Source organism: Girardinichthys multiradiatus, chromosome 10 (genome assembly GCF_021462225.1).
Source record: "Girardinichthys multiradiatus isolate DD_20200921_A chromosome 10, DD_fGirMul_XY1, whole genome shotgun sequence".
Classification (NCBI taxonomy): Eukaryota; Metazoa; Chordata; class Actinopteri; order Cyprinodontiformes; family Goodeidae; genus Girardinichthys; species Girardinichthys multiradiatus.
This window is the reverse complement of record NC_061803.1, coordinates 15371125-15396668: the sequence shown is the minus strand read 5'-3', so window position 1 is coordinate 15396668 and position 25544 is coordinate 15371125. Positions and strand designations below refer to the sequence as shown.

General features: G+C 37.9%; 2 protein-coding genes across 2 annotated transcripts; both read left to right on the top strand.

Moving 5' to 3' along the window:
- The first annotated feature begins 561 nt into the window (after nucleotides 1-561).
- Nucleotides 562-9215, top strand: ush1gb (Usher syndrome 1Gb (autosomal recessive)). Its single transcript, XM_047377497.1, has 3 exons — nucleotides 562-874; nucleotides 6533-6980; nucleotides 7526-9215. Exons 1-3 carry the CDS (start codon nucleotides 711-713, stop codon nucleotides 8345-8347), a joined length of 1434 nt encoding a protein of 477 aa, XP_047233453.1. The 5' UTR covers nucleotides 562-710; the 3' UTR covers nucleotides 8348-9215.
- Nucleotides 9216-10774: 1559 nt separating this feature from the next.
- fads6 (fatty acid desaturase 6) lies at nucleotides 10775-25206 on the top strand. Its single transcript, XM_047376218.1, has 6 exons — nucleotides 10775-11404; nucleotides 14868-15034; nucleotides 17419-17599; nucleotides 17748-17935; nucleotides 21401-21580; nucleotides 23395-25206. Exons 1-6 carry the CDS (start codon nucleotides 11149-11151, stop codon nucleotides 23542-23544), a joined length of 1122 nt encoding a protein of 373 aa, XP_047232174.1. The 5' UTR covers nucleotides 10775-11148; the 3' UTR covers nucleotides 23545-25206.
- The last annotated feature ends 338 nt before the right edge of the window (nucleotides 25207-25544 follow it).

The following is a 25544-nucleotide window of genomic DNA, read 5'->3' as shown; positions in this document are numbered from 1 at the left end:
AGTACAGACTTATAATCAAAATTTTGTTTTGTCTTTTCATGTAGTGTAAGTAAATATTTAGTTCCAAATACAAATCTTTGCTTATAGACTTTTACCTTTCCATCTATGTGTTTAAATGTGAAAATGCAACAAGCAAAATGGTTTGTGCACAGCTGGGATTTTAAAAATGGAAGTATTTTTGTTCCATCAGCTTTTAAATATATTATATATTTAATATATGATTATATATTTAATATATAATATATTTACAGAGAAGATTACATTAGGGAAGTGCATTTTAATGGAAATCAAAAGAATTCATTATAGGTCAGTAGGGTTGCTTTGATACTTCTCTGTTGTACACTATTTATACTAATTATAATACTATTTTTAAGGTGAGGTGAATGGTACTAAAAGAAAAAACAAGATATAGAAGTTTCTATGTATAGTATTATTTTTAATTGGACAGTTAGAAAATTACAAGATGCTTCAGGTTTGACCTTTTCGTTAAACTGGGCGTGTCTTTACGTGGAGACAACTGCGCCCATTCATGACGTTCAGCACGCCGCCTTTTATCCGTCTCCAAGCAACCAGCTTTACAGCCGCTCCGTGGCTCTTCTGGCCGGCGGTATTACGTTAGGTGTACAGGCCACGTACCAGACCGGACCGAGAAGCCGGGTCTTTAAGAGTGACTAATGGTTATGGACCGGAGCTCAGACTGAGCTTCCGCCATGAACGACCGGTACCACCGGGCGGCCCGGGACGGCTACCTGGACGTCCTGAAGGAAGCCACTCGGAAGGAGCTGAACGCCCCGGACGAGGATGGGATGACGCCGACCTTATGGGCCGCTTATCACGGCAACCTGGAGGCGCTCCGGCTCATCGTAGGCAGAGGGTGAGTTCTTAAACATGTTTACTGCTTATGATTAAATAAATAAATTCTTATTAATTTTACACAAAGTTTAAAATATTTGAATTAGATTAAAAATAATTTTTGTAATCAAATCGAAATCCAGTTGGTTTAAAATTACGTAAATAATTTGGAAATATTTAACGATTGAAAAAATGTTTCTGTCTTCCTTAGCAGCCCAATCAGTGCAGCAACATGAGGTTTTACAGCCTCATTACATAGAAAGGTCAGGTTAAACAAGTGAATGCACACAAACTCTGCTGACAGACAGCTTTATGTTCAGTTCTGATCCATTTCACAACAGAATCTTATCCAAGAGCCTTCACAAAGTAATTATTTTACTTTTCTACCGACTGCAAATGATCTGAAGGAGAAAATCCATTGAATCTGGCTGAATGTCTTTGTTGAGATGCGGGGAAGGTTCTAGGATGAATATTTGCTGAGGTTTTTGAGATACAATCAAAGCAGAATGGCATCTTGTTATCTGTTGAAGCAGAATAAAACTAGGCTGGGTGCAGTTTATCATGCAGCTGACTGCAGGTTTATAAGGCGCGCAGTGAAGCTAAATCCCGGCCGAGTTTGGAAAGGTCAGAGAGATTGACTGAGTGAAAGAGACCAACAGAAAGTAAATGGCGAAGACACACAAAATGCTGTTAAATGTGTCAATGACACAGGCAGTCATGGGAGATTTGTATTTAGTTGCACGTTTAAACACAGTGATCAACATTGCATTACAGCATTAAAGATGAATGAATCTTTAATTCTAATCTTTAAATAGGTTTACAAACAATATGGATGCATAGGTATTAAAACGCAAACAATGCTAATTTCTTCATGTAAAAATCACCTGTTAAGTTCAGAATGACACTGCTATTTGTGTGAGTGTGTTGGTAAAGTATTCATATGCCTATAACTTTTCCACTTTTGTCACATAATCAGAAACCTCAATATTTACAGTATGTTACTGGAATTTTATGTAATGTACCTATTAAGAGTAGTGCATACTAAGTGAAGTGGAATGAATATGATACATGGCTTTTTAAATTTTTACAAATGAAAACCTGAAGTGGTGTGCATTTTTATTCTGCCCCTTTCACCCTGTTATGTCTAAATAAAATCCAGTGAATTCATGTTCAGGAGTGAGCTAATTAGAGAATATTTATTAGATACAATATGTGTGCAATTTAATCTGAACATAAATTAAGATGTTTTGTGAATTATTAAAATTCACTGAAGTCGAGGTTGTAAGTCAACAAAATGTGGAGCAATTCAAGGGGCCTGCATACTATTGCAAGGACTGGTTGAATTAACTGATCATAGAAAGTATTAACAAAACAGAATTATTTCCCAAAATGTGTTGTAATTTCATTAAATTTTACAAATTTGTGCAAAAGACAAGACATTTTCTTCTGTTCAAATGTCATTTTTTATATCTTACCTTTTTTGCACACTTTGAAATGTACACTATAATACAACTAATTGTCACTTTCACACATAGAGTTGAATTTAACAGTTTCAGATAAAGAAATGTCAAATTACAAATTAGTGTAAAATTAACTCTATTGCCAGTTTTTTCAGAGTAATTTCTTTTACATATTTTAGTGTGAAAATCAGCTATGAGAAATGAATTATTTAACCCTCTTGTTTGTTCAGTGTTCAGAGCAACACTGTTATTTTTATGGAGTTAATTTCACACCAAATTTGTTTACTAAATTGTGTGCTATTAAGTTTTTCTTTATCCACATTTTTAACATATGGCCCATATAATGCTAATATTGTTTTCTACTGAATGGCTTTTTATTAAATTTCCAAAAATCTAAATAATCATAAAGTTAGAAGCGTGCAGTAGCAACATTTTTTAACATTATGATTCATTGCCAAACTTGCTTTGACCACAGTGTCAGTTTTAATGAACCATCTTCAGAATGCAATGTTAACCAAAGAAAGCAAAATGGGAGTAGTCATTCGCTTCATATGACATTTGTATGTCAAATGGTCTAGAATACGATAGATGGTTTTTATGCAACACAACAAAAGTCTGTGTTGTCCTATTTTTGGTTCAGATTAGTTTTAACTGATATTGTCCCATCAGTCTCCTCATTAAGCCAGAGTAAATAATTTGCTACATTTATATCCAGTCCAAAGTCAAAAAATCTCTAAAATGGGATGACAGAAAGAAACTGAACTTGTAGCACAAAGTAGCCAAAGAATAATAATGTTACAAATGGAAGACCAAACGTATGCATTACTGTATAACAAAATACCCACCCAAGAACAAAGTAGTGATGTTGAAGTCTCTTTTCATGAAGTCGAGTTTTATATGGTCCTGTGAGGAGGAGGAAGTCAGGAGAACTGTTATGAAAGGTCATCGCAGTGATGAGCCCAGTCTACGACCAAAATATAATTTAAAAAAAACTAAACACTGCTTCAGTGTTTCTCATCACCAGATTATTTTAAATTACAAAGCAATGCAGTAATAGTGTAAACAATTGCAGTAGTGAATGGAAGTAGCTGAAAGTCTTACTTTTCTCCACATATTTAATCCATGTTTTTAGACAGCTGCCTCAAGCCACTATGATGTCAAAATGTTATTTCAAGGACATTCTCTGTCAAGTCACTTACACTGTACATTTAGTATCCTCACAACAACATGTTGTTTGGCCCTAAAAAGTCACTTTAAGCTAGTGCTACTCTTGGTACATGGATGGCAAGTCAAAATGCTGTTGTGTATTTAGGTAAGACAGTCCTGCAGGCTACTTATAGGTAAAACCATGCAAAAAACATTTGGAGAAAGTGGTTATTGGTTTAATTTAATAACAAAATCTGTGAATGCCAGAAGACAGTTTGTATTGACAAAGGATACATAAAAATTACACCCTGTCTTACCGGAGAAACCTTTTTAATCTGGTTGCTGACCTCATCAGAGCCTTTTATTGCAGCAAATTACCTGCTCTTTGCTTTCACAAATCTTTTTTTCTGCATTGCAGGATCTTTGAGGAAATCAGAAGTGCTCACCCAATCCTGTTTAGTGTTGTCAATTATCAGCTGCACATATTCCTGCTAGAAAAGTGTTTTTTGTCAAGAAAATGATTCATTTTCTGTTTACAATTATAAACAGTCACACTCTGCTGTGACATATGTTACATCATCACTCCATAGATGGTAATGTGTTTCAAATTATACAGTGGCTTTTCATATTTCATACTTTTCCTGGCATTAAAAAAGAAATACGCGCCAAAGGCAACTTGAGTTGCATTCAACAATTTTAAATGACTTTTTAATACAATTTCATATTCAGAGCTTCATAAGTTTTACTACTCTTGACGTCATCCTCATATTTTGATGTTTCTAGGAACAGATTTGTTGTTTGTCTTATGTCTTTGCTTTTTCCCCTCTAAACTGAAGGTGCTGCAGGTCTTCAGGTTACTGTCTGAGTTACGTGGGTGTGATTCCTGCTCCATACTACAGTGAAACATTTCCCACAGCAGCAACTGGATCTGCTTTACGGCTTTCAAACCAACAGCAGAACGAAGAACTTTGGAAAGGTCTTCTGCTGGGCAAATTAAACCCCATCAGCAGTACAGACTGAAATTAAAGTGAGAGATGACGCTGATGAGGCTGGTGGCCCTGCTGGGGTGTGTGATGACCATGTTAGTGGGCGTGTCTGTCAAAAAAGGCTACGGGTGTGTGGAATGAATAATGTAACGTCACCTCTGTCATGTTTAACCTGCAGAGCTTCAATTATTGATTATGGCCCGGTCGTGTCAGTGGAGGGAGAGAAAGAAAGAAAGTTTGTCACTGCTGCAACTCAATGCTCCTGTTTATGTTGTTTATACTGATACATTAACACCTGGGGGAATAAACTGCAGTTTGGGGCTTCCAGTTTTTATTTATTTACTTCAGGATGGAGGAGAAAACTTACAAAATGTGAATTTTCCTGAAAATCAGTTTACCTAAATACATTTCAATATATTAAAGATAATTGGGGGAACATTTTGCACCTGTAAAGCATCAACAGAAATCTCCATGATGCTACGATATGTTTAATTTCTTAAAATAAGTAAAATAAATATGGTAGGAATTATTTAAGGTTACTGAAGTAAAGAGGCATCAACCATCTTTGAGTGTGAATATTTTAGATAACCAGAGAGTAAAATTTACATTTTAGTCGGACTGGGATTTGCTTGCATTTGTGTCCACCTCAAAATCTCAATTTTCCACAGATTTCAGGCCTCCCTCACACTGACTCTCAGAGCAATGTGTGAAAACTGGCATGTACTTTTTTTTTTTTTTAAATGGCTACAAAAGGATGGAGAACTCTTGGAATTTGAGCCTAGAAAAGTATGGAATACTAGACAATATGGGAAAACATTAATGGGTCGACAATGTATAGTCAAATGAACCCCCAGAAGTTATTCAGGTTTATTTTCTTTTTTTTTATCTTGCAGACTGAACTCAGCAAAGCTCTATCTTTTACAGAAAGAGTTCATCATACTTGTTTTAATGATGTATCGTAAATTATTCCCACCTTCACACTGAAGTCCTTTCAAGGTGTAGGTTGTTAAGTCCATTTCATTGATATGGGGGACCTCGGGTTTGAATCCCAGTTGTGTAAGGAAGGGTGTCTTATATGATCTTATAGCTTATGAGATAAAACATAGGATAAGATATGATAAAATATAAGATCATATAAGATAACATTATATAATAAAAAGAGAAGATAGTAAAATATAACAATTTTGATATCTTGATTTTTTAAAGTTCAATAGCTAATCCTTATATATTAAATAATCTCTTTTATAAAAGCGTTTAAGGATTTTGCAGCATCTTTTAGTGAGTTGGCATATAATCCTTTAAGTGTCAGTTCTTTAAAGGTGCAGCAGTCAAGCTTTTGCCAGAATTGACTTTCCACTTTGCTTTGAGGCCTGGCTTGCTGATTCAGATTTCTTCCTCAGGGCTGCAACACATGCACACTTGTAAACTTCGCTTTTATTAAACAATTAAATTAGAGCTGCACTATATATCGAATCACAATAGTCATTTAAAGTTTGCTGTGTAAAAAAAAAATTGCAAAGAACTGCTTGGATGCAATATTTTGTAGGATTAGGCTATAATTTTCCAGCAGTCATGCAGTTAAACTGTACATTCCAATAGTATATTTTGCCCAATGGACCAACTTTCACTGCCTTTTACCCCTACACCTGACATAGATCATGGTGGTCAAGATTCAGAAGCTCAGGAAAAAAGAAGAATAAGCAGGTTAATCATAATCGATTTTGTCACTGCAATATCCAATAAAACCATCACAATTTCATATTATCCTTACCTGTGAGCCCTAAATAAAAAAATAACATATATTGAGCATTGAAGAGGAAATGTACTGCATGTTTTTTGGAAGAGGTGGTAAGTTTAAATCCGAGAGAAATTGAAGAGATTAAATGATCTCTTTCATGCGTCAAACCACATGTTTCTGAATTTTTTGACTTCAACTCAAAATGACGTTCATCGAAGAGCAAGTATTAGTTCATGTGTTTACAGAGTGAACAAAGTGGGAGTTTTGTTCAATCAGTTTGGATCCTCTTAAGATTAATATTAGGATTAGTTCACTTAATTCATTAAGATATCTTCTCTCCTGTTTCTCAGAGGTGACCCGGACAAATGTGACATCTGGGGGAACACGCCACTCCACCTAGCAGCTGCCAATGGCCACATCAGTTCTCTCTCCTTCCTGGTAGCTTTCGGTGCCAATGTGTGGTGTCTGGACAACGACTACCACACACCTCTGGACATGGCCGCTGCCAAAGGTCACATGGACTGCATTCGATACTTGGACTCCACCGCCGCCAAGCAGATCACCATTAACCCAAAGCTGGTCAGCAAGCTGAAGGACCGGGCGTTCCGGGCTGCGGAGCATCGCATCAAAGACTGCGAGAAGCTCCAGAGGAAGCATCGGGAGCGCATGGAGAGGAAGTTCATGAAGGGGTCGGTGGCTCTGGACAACCTGGATGCTATTAGCTTCTCCAGTTACACCAGCAGCAGCACGCTAAGCCGCAAGTTCAACACTGTCACCTCCAACATGCCATTTTCACAGGTGATTATGTTTCAAATGTAAACAAATATAATGTTGACTGTCTCTTCTATATGCTAATGATGCTTTTGTGAGATACTTTATATCCCTTCTTGGAATACATTCAGGACCCTTGGAAAAAGCTTGAGAGCTCCCAATGTTGGATTAGCAGAAGACAGTGGAAGGATATATAGTTTGTAGGTGATCATACGATGGAGCGGTAGATAGATAGATGGATTACATCTTAATCTGGTCTATCTTGGTGAAGGAAAGCTATGCAAAAAAGACAACCTCTGACATCTATTGGCCTGACATATTTTAATACATATTATCTTCCCTTTTCAGGTTGAAGTGTCAAAATAAACATCATCAAAGGTTATGGAGTAGTGTCATTGAGGTCTTAGTGAATGATTATTATTTATAGATTTTTTAAGCAAAATAGATTGAAGGTTGATGAAGTCTTTCTAAACAGAAGTTATTTTGACAGATGTGCCAAACTTTTTTTGTTTTGAGACATTTGAGACATCACTGTTGTTTAAGCTAGCTAATTTTATTTATTTCATTTATAGACTATGCTGCATTCAACAGCCAAGGGCAAGGCCAAGATTCAGAAGAAACTAGAGAAGAAAAAGCAGGTTGAGGGAACGTTCAAGATCTATGAAGATGGGAGGAAGAGTGTCCGCTCGCTCTCGGGCCTGCAGCTTGGTAATGATGTCATGTTCCTCAAACAAGGCACCTATGCCAACCCTAAAGAGCGGACCCGTCTCAATATCCGGGACATGTTCGCCCGGGAAAATGACGATGATGTTGAGACAGTTTCTCGTGCCATGAGCGACCCTGGCCTCTATGAGGCGGCATATTCAGAAATCAGCGCAGACTCTGGGCGAGACTCCCTTTTCACCCGCCCTGGGCTTGGCACCATGGTCTTCAGAAGGAACTATATGACAGGCGGCATGTTGGGGATCAGAGGACAAGATGAAGGGAGCATTGTAGGAAGTGAACCTGTCGGTCGAGCACCTAATGTCCGTTTCCATGGACGCCTGCCTCAGCGCTCTCCTAGCTTTGATGAGGACAGTATCGGCAGTGTGTTCAGTCTACAGGCTAGGAACTTGCAGGAATTACCTTGGGAAGAGGCTGACATCGGGTTGGATGAAGACATGGAACCAGAGAATAATCCTCTGGAGACTTTTCTGGCCACCCAGGGCCTTGGTGAGTTCTTGTCCATCCTCAGTCGTGAGAAGATCGACCTGGAGGCGCTGCTGCTATGTTCAGATCAGGACCTCAGTAGTGTTCATATCCCATTAGGCCCTAGAAAAAAACTGCTCGACGCCTGCAAGAGGCGTCTTGATGTTCTCGAAGAACCAGAAGCTATTGAGGACACTCAACTTTGAGATTTTGTCTGTTTTACAGCAGAAACTTCACCCTTTGCCTTCATTCCTAGCAGATAGATGCATGTCTAACTTCAGTAGTAATCATATCTTTGGATCATGTTTACAAAATATTATTGGGCAAGACAGAACATATATTGTCTTTCATTATGTTACTCACTAATCAGCAGATAAATCAGTTTTTGTAGATCAAAGTTTTTTGGTTTTTTTTGGTTCCAAACTAAAATAGTTGAAAATATATCATGTTGCAAAAAACAAATATTCAAACCCGATTAATGACTCTGTAACGCTGCAAACACTGCTGTGGCCTTGTTTAGCTCCAGTAAAGTAATTCCACCATCTAGTGGCTGCTAGGTGTAACTGCACCCAATTGAAGATTATTGTTTTCAAAGTTTGACACAAACAGGTAAGCTTTTAAAGATTCTCCCCCAATAAAACCTGCTTCATTGTTACTTTAGTATTGAATCACCTTTGCATTGTTGCATCAAAGAAGAATTAAAATGTAAATTTTGCATTTACTTTGAAACACCTTTTTTCTTTGGAACATGTACATTATTGAATGTACTGTATGTTTGTGATTGAAACAGACCTGAGACTGAATGCAAAAAGTGCAAAAAGAGTAAGACGATAAAGTGTCGGGGCAAAGTTACGTGAGTGTGCAGAAGACAAAGCTGCAGTCTCAGGTTTCTCCATGTCGGATCACCTCTCAGCTCTGGTTGTAGCTGCACCCATGGCCATGACCCTGCATGTATGATATGTATGATCATTTTCATGTTTTTGTAATGACTGCCTGAAAATGTACCCAGAAACATGTTATGTTTTATTAAAATAAAATAAAGATAATAAATGAAATGATAATAATAAAATAAAATGAGTCGTCAGTGAGTTTGCTGAATTTATACATTGCTACATCAGTATTAAGGCTGTAAGGATTCACTTTATGTTCAGTTTAGTCAATTTAGTCATCAGCTCATTTTGGGTCACTTTTTAGATTTATGTAAGTATGTTTCTCTTTAGTACGTTTCACCTCTCTTTGTGGTCATTTTATGTACTTTTAGATTATTTCTCACAAGCCATTTCCCACTCATTTCTTACTTTATGTGATTTACTAACATTTATCTGCAAGTTATTTTCAGATTTTATGGTTGCTGTTTGTTTTGCCCTTCATTTTAGCTGTTTTGCATTAATTTCTTGTCCTTTAAGTCACCTTTCCCTTCGGTAACTATCTTTCTTGCACGTTTTAGCTGTTTTTAGTCTCCTTGGGGTTGTCCAATATTTTGTTTCTGTAGTGATTTAGATTTGTTTATAGATTCTTGTCTAACCATTAGGTTATGTGGCAGCTTGTGTCAATGTTGTCATAATAAGACAGACGTGTTGTTTATTTTTGCACTCTAGTGGCGGTTTGAATTTTTTTCTATTTATTTTACTAATTTGAAGTCTCTTTTTATTTGTTTTCATGATTTTGGGGAGCTTTTTGCCAATTCTTTCTTTTGCTGTTTATTACTATTTCTTGTGATTTAGTATCACTTTATGGTAATTTTTGCACCTTCTCGTTGTTTGTAAGCTAATTAAACATTTTAGTTTCTTTTATAGATTTGAGTTTTTAGAAGTTACTTGCTAAAAGAATGTTTTCATGCACTAATTTGTGCCTCTTTACCTATTTTAGAAATCACAAAAGTCTTATTATTATTGTGTTCACGGTTTGTTTTTTGCTGCTTTTTTGTCTGGTACTTCCTGATATTCCTTTGCATGAATTTCAATAGCCATTTTCAGTCTTTTTTGTTATTTTTATATATTTGTTTTTTTTTTTTGTTTTTTATAATTGGAAAACAACAAGAATAGTTTATATTTCCACCTATTTATTCCTTTCCAAGTCACATTTTGTCTACTCATCCATCCAGATTCCAGAGGAGTGTGGATCAATGTGTAATGAACTAGATAAAAGCAACACCATTTAGATTAGTGGTCATTTTTTGCTTCTTGAACTCTCACTGTCCTTATTTGGGCTGTGTGGAGAAAAATCCTGACTCTGACCTCCAGCTATTGCTTCAAATAGGCTGCAATAGGATGGGAATGGAGCTGTGACCCTGTTGCTTGTCCTTTTTGGCTGTATCTAAATTAAAAGAATACTCAGAGCATATTTCAGAGAGCATGCTCTGGTCAGGTAGGCTTTAAACAAGAAACCAGGTCTCTCTCCAGAGTCCTGGATGCATATCCATAGATGCATCTTCCCCTGTGCCAACATATAACCACACCCTAACTACCAAAACACCTTTTTGCACAGCAGCCTGTTCTCTGTCTTTGTCCGAGCCTCTATCCACTGTGAAAAAACAGAAATAGATGCTGTTATTCAGCCCTCCTCTGTCTCTTATCTTTCCCAGGACGTTTGCCAAGGTTACAGTATCAGAGTGGAGGGAGAGAAGGAGAGCAAACAAAGGCGGAGAAACAAGGAGAGAGAGAGCCTCATGCAGAATGCATGAGACACCAGAGAGGATGAACTGAGCAGATGCAGTTTTTTTCTGGAGGATTTCTGAACCCATCCCGTTAAATCTTCATTCAGTAGGACATTACATTCAAAGTCAAGCCGCGGAGGAGGAATGAAATAAGAAGGAGGTAGGAGAGGAGGCACCAGGAAGCTAACAGGAAAGGGGCCGGGCTCCTTTGACAATGATCCTCACCAACAGGGAGTTTGTCAGTGTTGACTTTCCTCTGTGGACTTGGTGTTCAGTACTGAGCGTTTAGCTACGGCTGCTGTCAGGGGGACACAAACTGCACAGTGACTCCGTCCCCAGCTGGTCCTCAGCATGCAGAGTGTACAGGAGGAGTGCAGAGAATGTTGTGATGGCCGAGGAGGAGGTGATGGTGGGATTAAAGTGGGGAACAGAGCGGTTCCAGAGATGAAGAATGGAGGAGGAGGAAGAGAGGAAGATGTGGGGAAGGAGTCTCTGATGATGGAGCTAACCAGGCTGGTGCAGAAGGTGATAAAGGAGAGCAGTTGGTGGGAAAGGAGGGGAGTGGACTGCAGTATCCTGACTGCATCTTTCCTCTGCCTGCCTCCTGGTAAGGAATAACTTGACATAGCTGTAAACATGAGTAGATAACTTTGTGCCAGAGTGAAACAGTTCAAACTAACTTGTCTCAATTTGTTTTAACATTTTTAATAATCTTTAAATTATATAGAATTGTATAAACTAAAAGGTGCAGGTGTTTATACTGAGCCCCTTTACTGTAATATTCCTAAATAAAATCTAGTGCCTCTAGGTGCTTTCGGAAATCCCCTACTTAGTAAGTAGAGTCCATCCATGTGTAATTAAAGCTCAGTATCAATACAGCTGTTCTGATAAGACTTCAGAGGTGTGTTGGATAACATTAGTAAATAAGCAGAACTATGACTATCAACATACACAGCAGACCAGTTGTGGAAAAGATTAAAGCTTAGTTTGGTTATAAAACTGTACACTAAGCTTTCACAGATCTGAAAATGGAAAAAGGAGGGGACTCTAAATTCAATTCAATTCAATTCAGTTTTATGTATATAGCGCCAATTCACAACGCATGTTGTCTCAAGGCACTTCACAACAGTGAAGGAGGTAAAAGATCACCAACTCAAGTGGAAGAAATTTGCTTACAGTGCAACTACTTGTTGTATACTTTACAAATCTGGCATTTATAGAAGAGTTGCAAGAAAAAGCCATCTAGGAGACACAGCAAAGGTGGAAAAAGGTGCTCCAGTCAGATGAGCAGCAACATTCTGTAAGGATGCTTTTCTTCAGCAGAGACAGGGAGGATGGTCAGAGTTAATTGGAAGATGGCTGAAGATAAATACATAACAATCCTGAGTGAAAACCTGTTGGATGCTGCAGAAGATCAGATCTTAGTCATGTATTAAAATAGACCAGTTAAAGTCCAGACCTCCAACCTGCCTGGCTGAGCTTAGGCTATTTTCTACAAGACGTATGGGAAGAAAATCAGTCCCTTAATGTGTAAGTCTATTAGGGACATAAGCAAAACTTTTGTTATGTGTAAAATAATTTGTAAGCCATTTATCATTTCACCTTTATCTTAAACAGGGCTCTGATAAATGAGACTAAACAGATTAGCATAATTTTATAGGTTTAGAGAAAGAATTTGCTGGGGGCCAGAGATGGCAATGCAGTTTAAAAATCCCATGAGACTGTATGTATCTAATCAGGATGAAGATTATATGATCAAGAGCACAAACCACTGTCCTAGTGGGTTTTGGATTAAAATGATTAAACAAAACAACATAACTATATTTTTTTACTTTATGCACATAAGGAACTGAATCTTCCTGCATAAAGCAGATGTATAAATTCACATGTGGATATAAGGATGACACGGCGATGTCAGGAATCTTGTGTGTAATGATATGGTGCCAGATACAAGCAGCCCTGCTGTCTCTGGTGTCGGATTAAGTTTTATTTTACCAGCTGATATTCCTGCTAAATCAGCTCAATTCATCCTTTTTACTTGTTGACTTTTACGAAGGTCACCGACAAAACTTCTGTAAAGAGTGAGAGCTTACTCAATCTTAATTTTATCAATATACAATATTAAAGTACGACATTAGAAAATGCAATATTAATGGTAAATATTGCAATAAATTCCTGTTTTTGTCTTTTCTCTCTTTCTCATCTGGGCTTCCTACACTCTGTGACCTTTAGCACTTTGGGTCTCTGCCAAACCTTGAAGCAGATGGTCTACCGCAGCAAAAGACAACAGTGGGTGCCACTCCTGTTACCTATGAATGGGAAACTGTGGCTACAATTCACACTGGTTCCACAAAATAAGATAACAGATTAGAAAAATGTTGCCTGGTCCAATGATTCTTGATTTCAGCTGCAAAATTCAGATAGGGTCAGACTTTAACATCAACAACATGAAAACATGGATCCATCCTCCTTGGTTCAGGCTGGTGATGATAGTTTGATGGTTTTAGCAATATTTCCCATAGTAACAACTTACCTACTCACAAATCTGCAGCAACAGTGCGACTGTATATTTTCAGGATGGACCATAATCTGTGAAATGTTTTTGACCCATTGTTAAATCAGTGCCACAAAGAATTACATCAGCTCTGGAGATAAAAAATGAACGGACCCCGTACAAGAAAGAAGTACTAGATGAAGTGCCAGATGAGTATATATTTTAATTAATTTATCATAGCAATAAACAGAAGGTCATAAAGACATGTTAAGAAGATAAAAATACTCATATGTGTCAGGACTCATTTTTATATCCAAATTTAGTTCAGTGAGGTCTGCAGACATTTGCTTCTTTACAGGTATCCCACCACAGCATTTCAGTCAGATCTGTACTTTGACTGGACACTTGGAACACCTGGGTTCTTTTCTTTTTCAGCTATTCTGTTGTGGATTTGCTGCTGCGTTTGGGATTATTATTCTGCTGATGACCTAGTTTGGACCAGACCTTAAATTAGTTCTTTCCAATGCATATTTGCCAACCTAAACCATGCTGCCATGTTCTCCTAAGAGAGAAACGGCTTTCTCCTTCAGCCATTCTGAACAAGCTATACTTGTTCAGTCTTTCTAATCATCCTGTCACATACATGAATATTTGACATGCTAACTGATGCCTGTAGAGTTTGAGTTTGATCTCTTAGGTTTGTTACAAAACTGCCAAGACTGGTCAACAACAAGTTTCCATTTTGTTTTCCTTAATCTGCTGTCCTCCTTTTTTAGTTATTCAAGATCTCCATCATAACGCCTTTGCAGCCCTTTAGAACAGACAATTTAAAACTATGGTGGTATGGCATGGATCAAAAATGGATTTAAATCCAGTTTAAATGAAGATTAAGAAACAGTGATTTTAGAGTTTGAAGTTAATCTAAACACCTAGTGACACCTAGTTATTGTTGAGAATTAAAATCATTTAATTTCATATTTGTGTTTAGTTTGCATGTGGGAACATAAAACTGAGATGTAACATGTGTGAGCCTTGAGGAGAGAAGTCACAAGGTCACAGCAGGAGTCAGGTTGGAACAAGGCTGAAACAGGGGTTAGGAGGTTCTCAACAGCTGCAAGCAGTAAATGCTGGCTGTATGGGCAGTAAAGCAATAAATGTTGACTTTTGGGCATGGTATAGATAATAAAATACCCACAAGGGGGGCTTGGCTGATTTACAGTGGCAGACTGCATAAGGGGGAGGGTCAGTCAGTAAGCTTTGAAGTAGATGGTATAAGATGTTCTGGCATCTGTGATGAGGCAGACATCTCCGTAAAGGCAGCCATGCTTTGCTGAAACCCGAGCTCTTTCCTTAAGGCCATAGGTAATTGTCTTTCTTTGTGTTATTCTGTTTGTTTTGCTTTTTACATTGGACATCATTGGACTTATTATCTACCAAATTAAACCTGTGTTAATCTTAATTTCCTGCTCTTCATCTGTTCTTTCTCACGACATCCGGACTGGGGTGTTGAGGCTGTATTATGATATCTGGTGGAATTATTTTACCTCAACATTATCTTGTGTGATCTGTCTTGCAGCCTTCCTGCTGCTGGGCTCCTCCCAGCTGCTGTGGTTTATGTTGGGGATGCTGTTGATGGGCTTGGCTCACGCTGTCATCAACGTCAAAGGGACACATCTGGCCAGCCACGGGGCACTCAGCGAGTCGCAGACCTGGGGAAGGTTCTGGGCCATCTTCTTCATTGAGGTGCGCAGAAATAAACATGAATCTGCTGCTATATCAAAACTTAAAAACTATTTTTAGAACTGTAGATTCTTACTTTCACATCTTTAGCAGAGCTGCATTTAAAACTGTCTGTTGGTATTTTTTGTGAAGTAGTTTATTTATGTTTTGCTTTGACTATGCTTTTTCCACAGAAACACATACAGAAACACGTACATTTCCATAAAACCCTCTCAAAAAGCCTAAAAAGTCCTGATTAGTCAGTTGCGGAAGACTTACAGTGCTCTGTCCTTCCTTCTGAAATGCAGCATTTAAAAACAGTTTCGTTTGCAGTAAAGCTGTTAGAGAAATCAAATGTTTTCTTATTGCTTTCCATTAAATCACAAACTGGAATACTGGTGATGGTTAGTCCTTATTTGGTTTGACTTTTGGCAAGCTCAAACTCGCATGATTGAAGAAATGCATTAGTCAAGCTAAACACACATCTACTAACCTTTGACTTTACATTGTCTTATATATCCCTTTTCTCAACTGTCTTAGTCTATGGAGTTGAGCCCATCTCTGTGTTGGTGATACTTTACTGATTCTGTCTTTGCTTATGGCTTGAAGCTGCTTTGATGGAAATCCAGTCTAGACAACTAAGCTAGAGCTCACAAAGTAATTTATTCTCATTTTTGTATTCTCATATTTTTTAACTTTGAGGAATTATTTTGTATTGTTAAGGGAAGAGGGAGTAAGTACTTTTTATCAAATCATATAAGGTGATAGAACAAAGCAACTTTCTTAATTTTCCATTACAGACACCCTATTAATCATTTAGTTAGTTATCAAGAAATGTTCACAATTTTGTTTTATTTCTGAAAGAAAAGAAAATAATTGAACTACCGGTAATCATCATAAATTGTTCTTCTTAAACCCATTAAACATAATGATATAATCGAAAGTGTAAATTCCAAATGAGGAAAAAGCTAGAAAAACGCCTTAATCACTCACACCTCTGGCAGATTAAATTTAAAGTAAGTCATATTTCATCTGACTGGAAATACTATGAATGTTTTGGAATGGCCAAGCAAGAGTCCCAACTTGAATCTAATAGCAAATCTGTGGAGAGTGCTGAAGATTAAGGTGATGGCAAGGAAGCCTTCCAACCTGAAAGACTTGGAGCTTTTCACTAAAGATAAGTAGTCAAAACACCAGTGGAAGCATTCAAAAAGGATAATTAGCAATAATAAGGGTTTTAATTGCCTTTTACATTGTTTTATTATATTTTAAGATGCCTGACTTATTCCCTATCAGAAACAAATGTGGTTAAATTAAAATAATTAGATTTTTAATCTAAATCTACCAGGGGGATGAATAACTTTGGGCATAATTGTAGACTGCTGCAAAAAATACAACAAAGTAAATGTTTTGAAGTGGTCATCACAAAGTCCTAAACTTAGTACCACTGAAAATTTATGGTTAGATCTGTAAATGTGTGTGTGATCTAAGTGGCCTACAAATCTATCCAAAACACCAGCAAACTACAAGGAGAAGCTTCTGGAAGGACACCTAAAACCTTTATCCAAAAATCATACAATTTAAACAGGCAATTTTAGTAAGAAATACTAAGGAAATGTGGGCAAACCTCTGATTTTGAAGAAAGTTAAAAACAAACATTGTCTCTCTTATTATCCTGTCATTTTGGCAAATAGAAATAATTTTGGTTAACCAGCTGAATATAAAACATGAAAAGATGAGTCTGATTTAATGTCAGATCGAGAGAAAGAATGTTTGTTTTGTTTTTATATAAATATCTGGTGTCAATTTTATAAAAGGTAAGTGGCCTAAACCAATATCACGTTTTTCTAGTCACACTCAGCACTCCAGGCGTTTTTATATAAGAGCCGCACCCATAAACGAATACCGTGGTTTATTTATGCATGAGAAGAAGCTTTAGAGAAATGAGAGTTGAAATAGTCGTGTCCACACCTCAGGGTCATTAGAATTCTCCAGTTAACATAACAGAAACCTGGCAAGAACCCTTCCAAGCATAGAAAGAGAAGGTCCAGGTAATATTTGAACTGATGATCTTTCTGTGTTGCAAACCAGAATATGTTTTTACTTAAATCATTCAGTACCTTCTAGTAACCCAAGCATCCAGAAAAATAGTTAAATGAACCTCTGAACTTGCAAAATTAAACATGAATGTTTACTGATTACATTGGTATTTACACAAGCCAAAAATGTATATCATTGCCTTCTCTCTCCTTTAATCTTTGGTCAGACACTTCTAAAGGTAAGCAAAAAAATAATAGACAGTAATTAGCCTGTATCAAATCTCTGTTAAAATATATGTGAATTGGCTCAGATACATGTTTAGTTTCAATGGCTGTTGTTTTATTTTATTTATTTGTTGTTCTGCTCAGATTTGTGGCTCATTCTCAGCCAAAGCTGGCATGCATGGCCACATTAAGATGCATCATGCACACACTAACGTCATTGGACTGGGCGACTCCAGCATCTGGAAGGTCCCTTTTCTGCCTCGCATTGTCTACCTGTTCATAGCCCCCATATCTGTGCCTGTCATCACTCCACTGGTTGCCCTTGGTAAGAGAGATCAAGGCTTTACAGGTTTTTAAAATGACTACCAGACTAAAGTTAAGACAGTTTTCTGACTCTTTGATGCTCCTGAAATGTCTCTCATCAATGTTGATTTAATGTGAGTGATATATTTGTTTTCTGTGTGGGTTTGCAGCCCATCTTAAAGGACATTCTTTAGGTGTGGTTGTCCGGACAGTCCTGATGATAGCACTGGGCCTGTATTCACAGTACTGGCTACTCATCAACATCTCCGGGTTTAGGTCAGTGCATGGAGCCTTGTTCTGCATGCTGGTGTGCAGAGCTATGTTGTCTGTGCCATACATCCACGTCAACATTTTCCAGGTGAAAAAAAATGTCTTCATTTCATTCTTCCTTTAGCATTTGGGTAAATCTCATAAAGACAAAGTGATTTTTTCTATGAAAGACCTGTTTCAAAACTAGCATTTTGCTAAAATAGCAATGTTAAGGACATATTCATTAGAGTAAGGGCCTTGAAAGCTTCAGCGCCTGTTGTAGTTTGTATTAAGTGAGAAGGTCATTGGAGGAAAACACCTTTTCCCAAGTTCTCTGCATATTAGAGGGACACTTAAAAAAGGTTTGATCAAAGAGTGCAGTTGCTTTTTTGGTAAACATGTAGGAATCTGGATAGAGTGGTATAGTAGCCTACTGTCTACTACCCATTATTTTTAAAGGTTTTGTGGATGAGAGGGTATTTTGAAAATACAATACTCCACTCACAGATTTGCTCTTTTTCATTTAATGCCAAATGATCACGAGAGAGCATATTATAACAGGCGCTGTGGGAAGCAGCAGCAGAAAGCAGCATTGTGTTACAGAGAACTAATGGGATCACAAGAAAAATCCAGGCGTGATTTTCCAAGAAAGGATCCTGCAGGTCATTGTACATTGTTCCGATTAAAGTGTGTGAAGGTGGATTAGAAAACACAGGTTTCAGATGTTTGTTCTAACTGGGAGGTCGAACTGGAGACCCTTTCTCCGGGGTCTCCTGGGTCTCTGGGTGTTGTTGTTGGCTGGTTTCACCTCCCCTCCAACCTTCCTGGCCTCAGAGCTCTAAGGCTGAGGTCGGCCTCTAAATTTGATTTGGTTGGTCGTATAGAGATTGTACTAAATGCATCGTGCAAATTTTATGTTTTATTGTCAATAAGTGAAAGCATTGGAAGCAGCTGTTTCAGTGCACCATTGACCAAAAGATGTTGGAATTCTTGGAATTTATTTGCACAATCCCCACAGCTCCAGGTGCAATCTGCTCGTTCTCTTTTGAGTACATTTAAACAGCAACACACCTGAAAGGATCAACCACAGTTTCAGATGGAATTCAAAAACCTAGACTTGTTTTTCTTTTCATCTGTAGACCATGTGTAATAGAGACATTTCACAATAAATTCTACTCTGTGAACCCATTTTTTTAATATACCATTGAATAAGTTTGTTGTGAAATCATTTCACCCTTTAAAATTATCATTTCAAATAAATCATTAAAAGCCCTACAATAAAACCCATGATGTGTATGTAAACTCTATACTGGCACTGTACATGCAATTAAGTTGAGTTATGAATGCAGATGGAAGCCACTTTGGGACATTGGCTTTGCATTTCTTATAGTGCATCAAAAACAAAAAGAGTAATGTTTAATTGGAAATTACAGGGGTTGGACAATGAAACTGAAACACCTGTCATTTTAGTGTGGGAGGTTTCATGGCTAAATTGGACCAGCCTGGTAGCCAGTCTTCATTGATTGCACATTGCACCAGTAAGAGCAGAGAGTGAAGGTTCAATTAGCAGGGTAAGAGCACAGTTTTGCTCAAAATATTGAAATGCACACAACATTATGGGTGACATACCAGAGTTCAAAAGAGGACAAATTGTTGGTGCACGTCTTGCTGGCGCATCTGTGACCAAGACAACAAGTCTCTGTGATGTATCAAGAGCCACGGTATCCAGGGTAATGTCAGCATACCACCAAGAAGGACGAACCACATCCAACAGGATAAACTGTGGACGCAAAAGGAAGCTGTCTGACAGGGATGTTCGGGTGCTAACCCGGATTGGATCCAAAAAACAAAACCACGGATGCCCAAATCACGGCAGAATTTAATGTGCACCTCAACTCTCCCGTTTCCACCAGAACTGTCCGTCGGGAGCTCCACAGGGTCAATATATACGGCCGGGCTGCTATAGCCAAATCTTTGGTCACTCATACCAATGCCAAACGTCTGTTTAAATGGTGCAAGGAGCGCAAATCTTGGGCTGTGGACAATGTGAAACATTTATTGTTCTCTGATGAGTCCACCTTTACTGTTCTCCCCACATCCAAGAGAGTTACGGTGTGGAGAAGCCCCAAAGAAGCGTACCACCCAGACTGTTGCATGCCCAGAGTGAAGCAAGGGGGAGGATCAGTGATGGTTTGGGCTGCCATATCATGGCATTCCCTTGGCCCAATACTTGTGCTAGATGGGTGCGTCACTGCCAAGGACTACCGAACCATTCTTGAGGACCATGTGCATCCAGTGCTTCAAACATTGTATCCTGAAGGCGGTGCCGTGTATCAGGATGACAATGCACCAATACACACAGTAAGACTGGTGAAAGATTGGTTTGATGAACATAAAAGTGAAGTTGAACATCTCCCATGGCCTGCACAGTCACCAGATCTAAATATTATTGAGCCACTTTGGGGTGTTTTGGAGGAGCGAGTCAGGAAACGTTTTCCTCCACCAGTATCACGTAGTGACCTGGCCACTATCCTGCAAGAAGAATGGCTTGAAATCTCTCTGACCACTGTACAGGACAGGTATATGTCATTTCCAAGACGAATTAATGCTTTATTGGCCACAAAAGGAGGCCCTACACCATACTAATAAATTATTGTGGTCTAAAACCAGGTGTTTCAGTTTCATTGTCCAACCCCTGTATATCCTACACCCAAAAAGGCTCCATTTAGAGCAAATTCCAATTAACTTCATTACTATATTCAAATTTTCAGTTCTTGTTTTTATTCAGATAAAACAACATAAAACGCTTTTCACGGTGAGGTAAACAAGCTGAGAAAAACAGCATCTCAGCACCGAGAAAAATTATAAAACGCTGACTAGAATAATAAACCTGATTTGACCGTCATCAGGTCAAAAGTAGAACTTAATTTTAACATTAAATCTCTTCAGGAAGGGGATTAGAGAGGAATTTGCTCTAAGTGAAGACAGATTTGTAAACATTACACTGGCTTCTTCTAATTAGTGATAACGTTGCTTTAATTGCCAGTCAATTCAACTAGAGTGTGCGACCTGTAGTTAACACGATGTATTCTTGTAGTGTTTTATATTGGAAAATTATTGTTACTTTTCATTAGTTGTGCTGAGTTTTACTGATATAATCATGAAACTATTTGTAGTGTTCATCACATAAAGGAAGTTTAAACTTCATCATCCAAAATAAATAGTAAAAACATAGAGCACATTAATGTGAGTTACCCCCCAAAAAAACCCTATGAATAATTTTGTTTCAGTGTTTGACATTTGTTTTGGTGCCATTTGTATTTGAAAATAAAGTTTGAATGGTCTACAAAAAGTTTAAGACAGTTTTTAAGCTTGGAAGTAATTCTGCACCAGAACCTTTTAAAATAGTGGCAGCGTGTTGATGATTAAGCTATCAGTCACTGTCAGATTCTTGAGAACATCACTAAAGTGCCAACATTTGCACAAAGGCCTGCTTTATTGATCAGATGCTGATCAAAATACCAGGTGGTTGTATCATATTAAACAGAAATTAAATAAATGTGTCTTGCTGCAGCACATTGGTCTGCCGATGTTCTCTCCAACAAGACGGCCAAAGAGGATTTACCAGATGACACACGGAGTGCTGAATCTTCCCCGTAACCCTCTGTTGGACTGGACGTTTGGACACTCTCTGATCAGCTGCCATGTGGAGCACCACCTCTTTCCCTTTCTGTCAGACAACATGTGTTTAAAGGTGGAGTTAACATCACTGCTTCGCACAAGTAAACCAGCCGGTATAATACAGTTCCTGTGAGAAGTTTTACATCCAAAGATCCTGGCCACTAATACACCAAAAACAGCTACAGGCTTTAATACGTACCTACTGCTATTTAGTTAAATGTGACTTTATACACTGCACTGCTAACACGCATTATTTGTAGCTATCAGCAAGCCTCTGGCATAATGCCAGCTGGATGTTTGAACACTACTCTTAACAGAATCATTAATTTCCTGTTTATGGCCTCTTCACACAGGCTTGGCTTTCAAGCATAAGTCAATTTTTTGAACAGGTTGATGCCAGGGATCGTCCAGAAAGCCCCAACCCCCAGTACTGGGGGAAGAATTCAACTTTCTTTTCTACTTTCACCACTGTAAGTTCCCTTAGTTAAACATAGCATGTGTGGTATCCACAGAAAGGTTACAATCTTGGCTTAGCGGCAGGAAGACAAATAAAACTATAAGCAGTTGAATGAAAAATAAATTAACTCCACAAAATGGCATCACAGCAACACTCTCAGTCTCAGCTGTTCACCAAATGTCTTCTACACACACATCTAAAATGTCTGCTGAAAGTAGAGATCTCACAGATTTATCACAATCTACCCTATGGTTTACTAAACCAGCAGCAAAGGAAGCCCAGAATTAGCACTTGCATTCGAAAACATAATTATTATCATAATGGACATTTAAATAAATTTTGTAATTTCTGAAAACACAACAGCCCAGAAACCACTTTATAGCTATTTTGAGTGGTTCTGGAGTTGTTCCCAAACAACAGGTTGTGTTCATGTTTAAACCATGTGACTATCTGTTGTCCTTAGATGAATGTATTCAGATGCTGGAACAGCCCAGAGACTACTCAAGTCTACCATGAAGTGGAAATTGCTGAAACACCAGGGTCACCGTCTACAGTAACACACAACAAAGCCTAAGCTGTTTGGCACAATGACAAGAATATATATGTATATGTGGAGAAGTCAAGTTGAGGTTTTCAAACCTAAGAATGTACCAACTGTTAAGCATGGCAGTGGCAGCATCAAGCTATGGAGCTTCAGCTATCTCACAGATGGCCTCACTTTGGCAGGTCAAGCAGTAAAGAACAGTTAGGCACAGGTTAAAGTGCAAAAAGGGGCTGTAATATAACCCAGAAAAACAAACTTTAAATAATAATAAAAAACAAAAACAAAAAATCAAGATATTAAGCCCACAAAAGAGGTCAAACTAACAAACTCTACTCAACAAACTGGCAACAACCCAAACAAAAACACACTTGCCTGACTGAAATAAAACCAGAACTTAAATAGAGTCTGATCAGTCTACACAGGCAAAACAAAGGGTCAAATGCACAAAAACCTGACTAAAACTAAGCCCCAAGCCCCATTTGTCCCCCATGGTCCTGAGTTGTGGTATGAACCAATTTGCAGGTCTCCACATCAGCTTGCTCCGCCTCCTTTTCCATCTCTTTGTTTAGCCACGGGAATGGAGCAGCTGCCACTGAAGTAACTCGGGCAAGAAAAAGGATTAAATCAAAAAGTGGACATTGCAGTAAACTAAAACATGCACCTTTCAATTCTTTTTTAATCTGTAAATTAAGTCCTATATTTAAAGTGTAGTGAAATTTGTAATTCTCTACTGTAGCAGTGTGATGTTGGATAGAAATTACTTAATTTGTGTGACTGTATAGCTGCACCCATCACACTGACCTTTGACCCTAGAATTGTTTGGAATACAGAGGAGTTTATGGTCCTGGGATCATGCATAACACATGTCTTGCTTTACTTTGTGCAGGTGAAGCCTGTTGTGTCAAAGTACCTGAATGAAAAGAAGCTCCCATACCAGGAGGACACCTACCTGTCCCGTCTGCACTTGTTCTTCAGCAAATACCAGGAGTTGATGGTGTTCGCTCCACCCATCACAGAGTTGGTGGGAGTGCAATGATCCAGGGAGGACGATGTCAGAATTAGTTAGGACTCCTGATACGTTTCAACTTATATCATGCTCTTTAAAAACAGCCTTTATAACACAACACAGGCACTAAAACAATATGTACTGTAGATAGTTTAAATTATGAGTGATGTATTTAAAACATTAACTGACTCCAGGCTTACACTTTAGCAGATGATTTAATAGGTAACACCAATATTTAACCCAAAAACATTTTCTCTAATTAGGAGCCTTAATCAAACACTTCTTGTACCGACCTGGTTTCTGTCTCGTGAATCCTTTACCACCATTCCCACTTACCTCGTACATGTACTGTATCCTACCTCAGCTGAAGTTGGGAAATCTTGTTTTCACTATGACAAAGCTGATAAAGGTGGTGATTTTCCTGTACATTTACTAAGCAAAGTTGGAATACTGTTGAATAAAGAGATGACATGGTGAGAAATATGAAGGGTTTCTTTGTGCAAAAAACACAAATCCTTCCGAGACTGCAGTTATCAAATTGTTTTCTTTTGCCCTATTTAAAAGGCATGTACCAATGTAACAATGGCACTTAAACCCAAGTTAGCTACTTCATGTATATAGGTGTATGAATGTGTTTGTGAGAGTGAAAGTGGCTCTAGTGTAAAGTGCTTTGATTGGTCTCTATGAGGAATATACCATGCACTTTTCTAAAGCAAAAACGAAACAAAAAAACTTTTTTTCCCCCCAAGAAATGCTTTTTTATGTATGTGTGATTACAGAAGTGACTGCAGTTATTACATTTCTAAAAGATTGTTTTAACTTATCATCAATAATGGAATAACTTCTTACGTTATTGGCTAAACATTATATTATTGGCTCCAAAACGTTATTACATTGAAGTCATTTGCATTATTTCAATTTGTGTGTTATTGGGCAACAGACTTCAACTACAGAGGTGGAGTGGTTAAATCTTTCTTCCTCATGGGAACCCTTCAGTCACTACAAATTCTGTTAAAACCAGTTCATTACATCTCTCTTTCTCCTTCACAAATTTAAACACAACACCTTTGGAAAAATCCTGGAGTGTGGGATCATAGAATCCTATTTCAAAGGATTAAGCTTCAAACCCAGGCTTTTAGCCAGTCAGCTGCTGAAACCTTTAAAGTTTTAACCCAGTTAGAGCTTAGATCTCAGACACTGTGTATAATGTCAGGCTTTACTTTCATTTGGTATGTTATACTGTGTGGAATTTGTTTTCCCTCTTTCCATGGGTTTGTGTTTTTTTTTTTTTTTCTTAATCATGGAATACCTTTGATTTCAAATGTAATAAACTAAAGTCTTCGTTTTTGTTAAAATAGCTAAATATTGTTTTACAGACAAAGGAAAGATGTCTTTGCTTTGGCTTTAAACATTGAGTATTTGTGATTGAAAGGTTGTTGGGGCTTACCAAATGGACCTACAAAGGCGATCAAAGGCTACATTTGGGCAGAACCTGTGGGACCAGTGAATGAAAGACAACCTGAAAAAGCCATCAAAAGGTCTTCAAAAAGAGACTGATGCTGCAGTCATGTGAAAGAATTAGGACACCCCATGGCAGTCTGTGTTCTTATAACATATTTGGACAATATGTATATATCAATACAGAAAACTATAAAGGAATGCAAATAAACAATAAAAATATTTTTTAAATAACTTATTTTCTTCTGTAAAATGTATTAAAAAATGTAATTTCCAGTAAGGAACAAATTGGGAAATCCCCACTTGTATTCCCAACTAAAATAGCTGAAATTACACATAGGTGTATCACATCAGGTACACTTGATGAGAACATTGTTTCTCAGCATTTTGAAGAAGGTTTGCCCAGTTCAGTCTGGTGTGACATTTAGTTTGATGTGCTCCTGAATGATGAAGTGAAAGTGAACAGCAAGAGCTGAAAATAAAGACCATGGTAAGATTAAAATATTACTGTAGCAGCTTTTGAGTCTGGTAAAGGATTTAAAGCGGTCTCAAAAGAATTTGCAATCAGCCAT

Bases quoted from the DNA above. Each gene is read 5' to 3' on its own strand.
- ush1gb (XM_047377497.1), top strand. From the start codon at position 711: ATGAACGACCGGTACCACCGGGCGGCCCGGGACGGCTACCTGGACGTC. The intron at 875-6,532 runs GTGAGTTCTTAA...CCTGTTTCTCAG, and splicing joins CGGCTCATCGTAGGCAGAGG to AGGTGACCCGGACAAATGTG. The intron at 6,981-7,525 runs GTGATTATGTTT...TTTCATTTATAG, and splicing joins CCAACATGCCATTTTCACAG to ACTATGCTGCATTCAACAGC.
- fads6 (XM_047376218.1), top strand. From the start codon at position 11,149: ATGCAGAGTGTACAGGAGGAGTGCAGAGAATGTTGTGATGGCCGAGGA. The intron at 11,405-14,867 runs GTAAGGAATAAC...TCTGTCTTGCAG, and splicing joins TTTCCTCTGCCTGCCTCCTG to CCTTCCTGCTGCTGGGCTCC. The intron at 15,035-17,418 runs GTGCGCAGAAAT...TGTTCTGCTCAG, and splicing joins GGGCCATCTTCTTCATTGAG to ATTTGTGGCTCATTCTCAGC.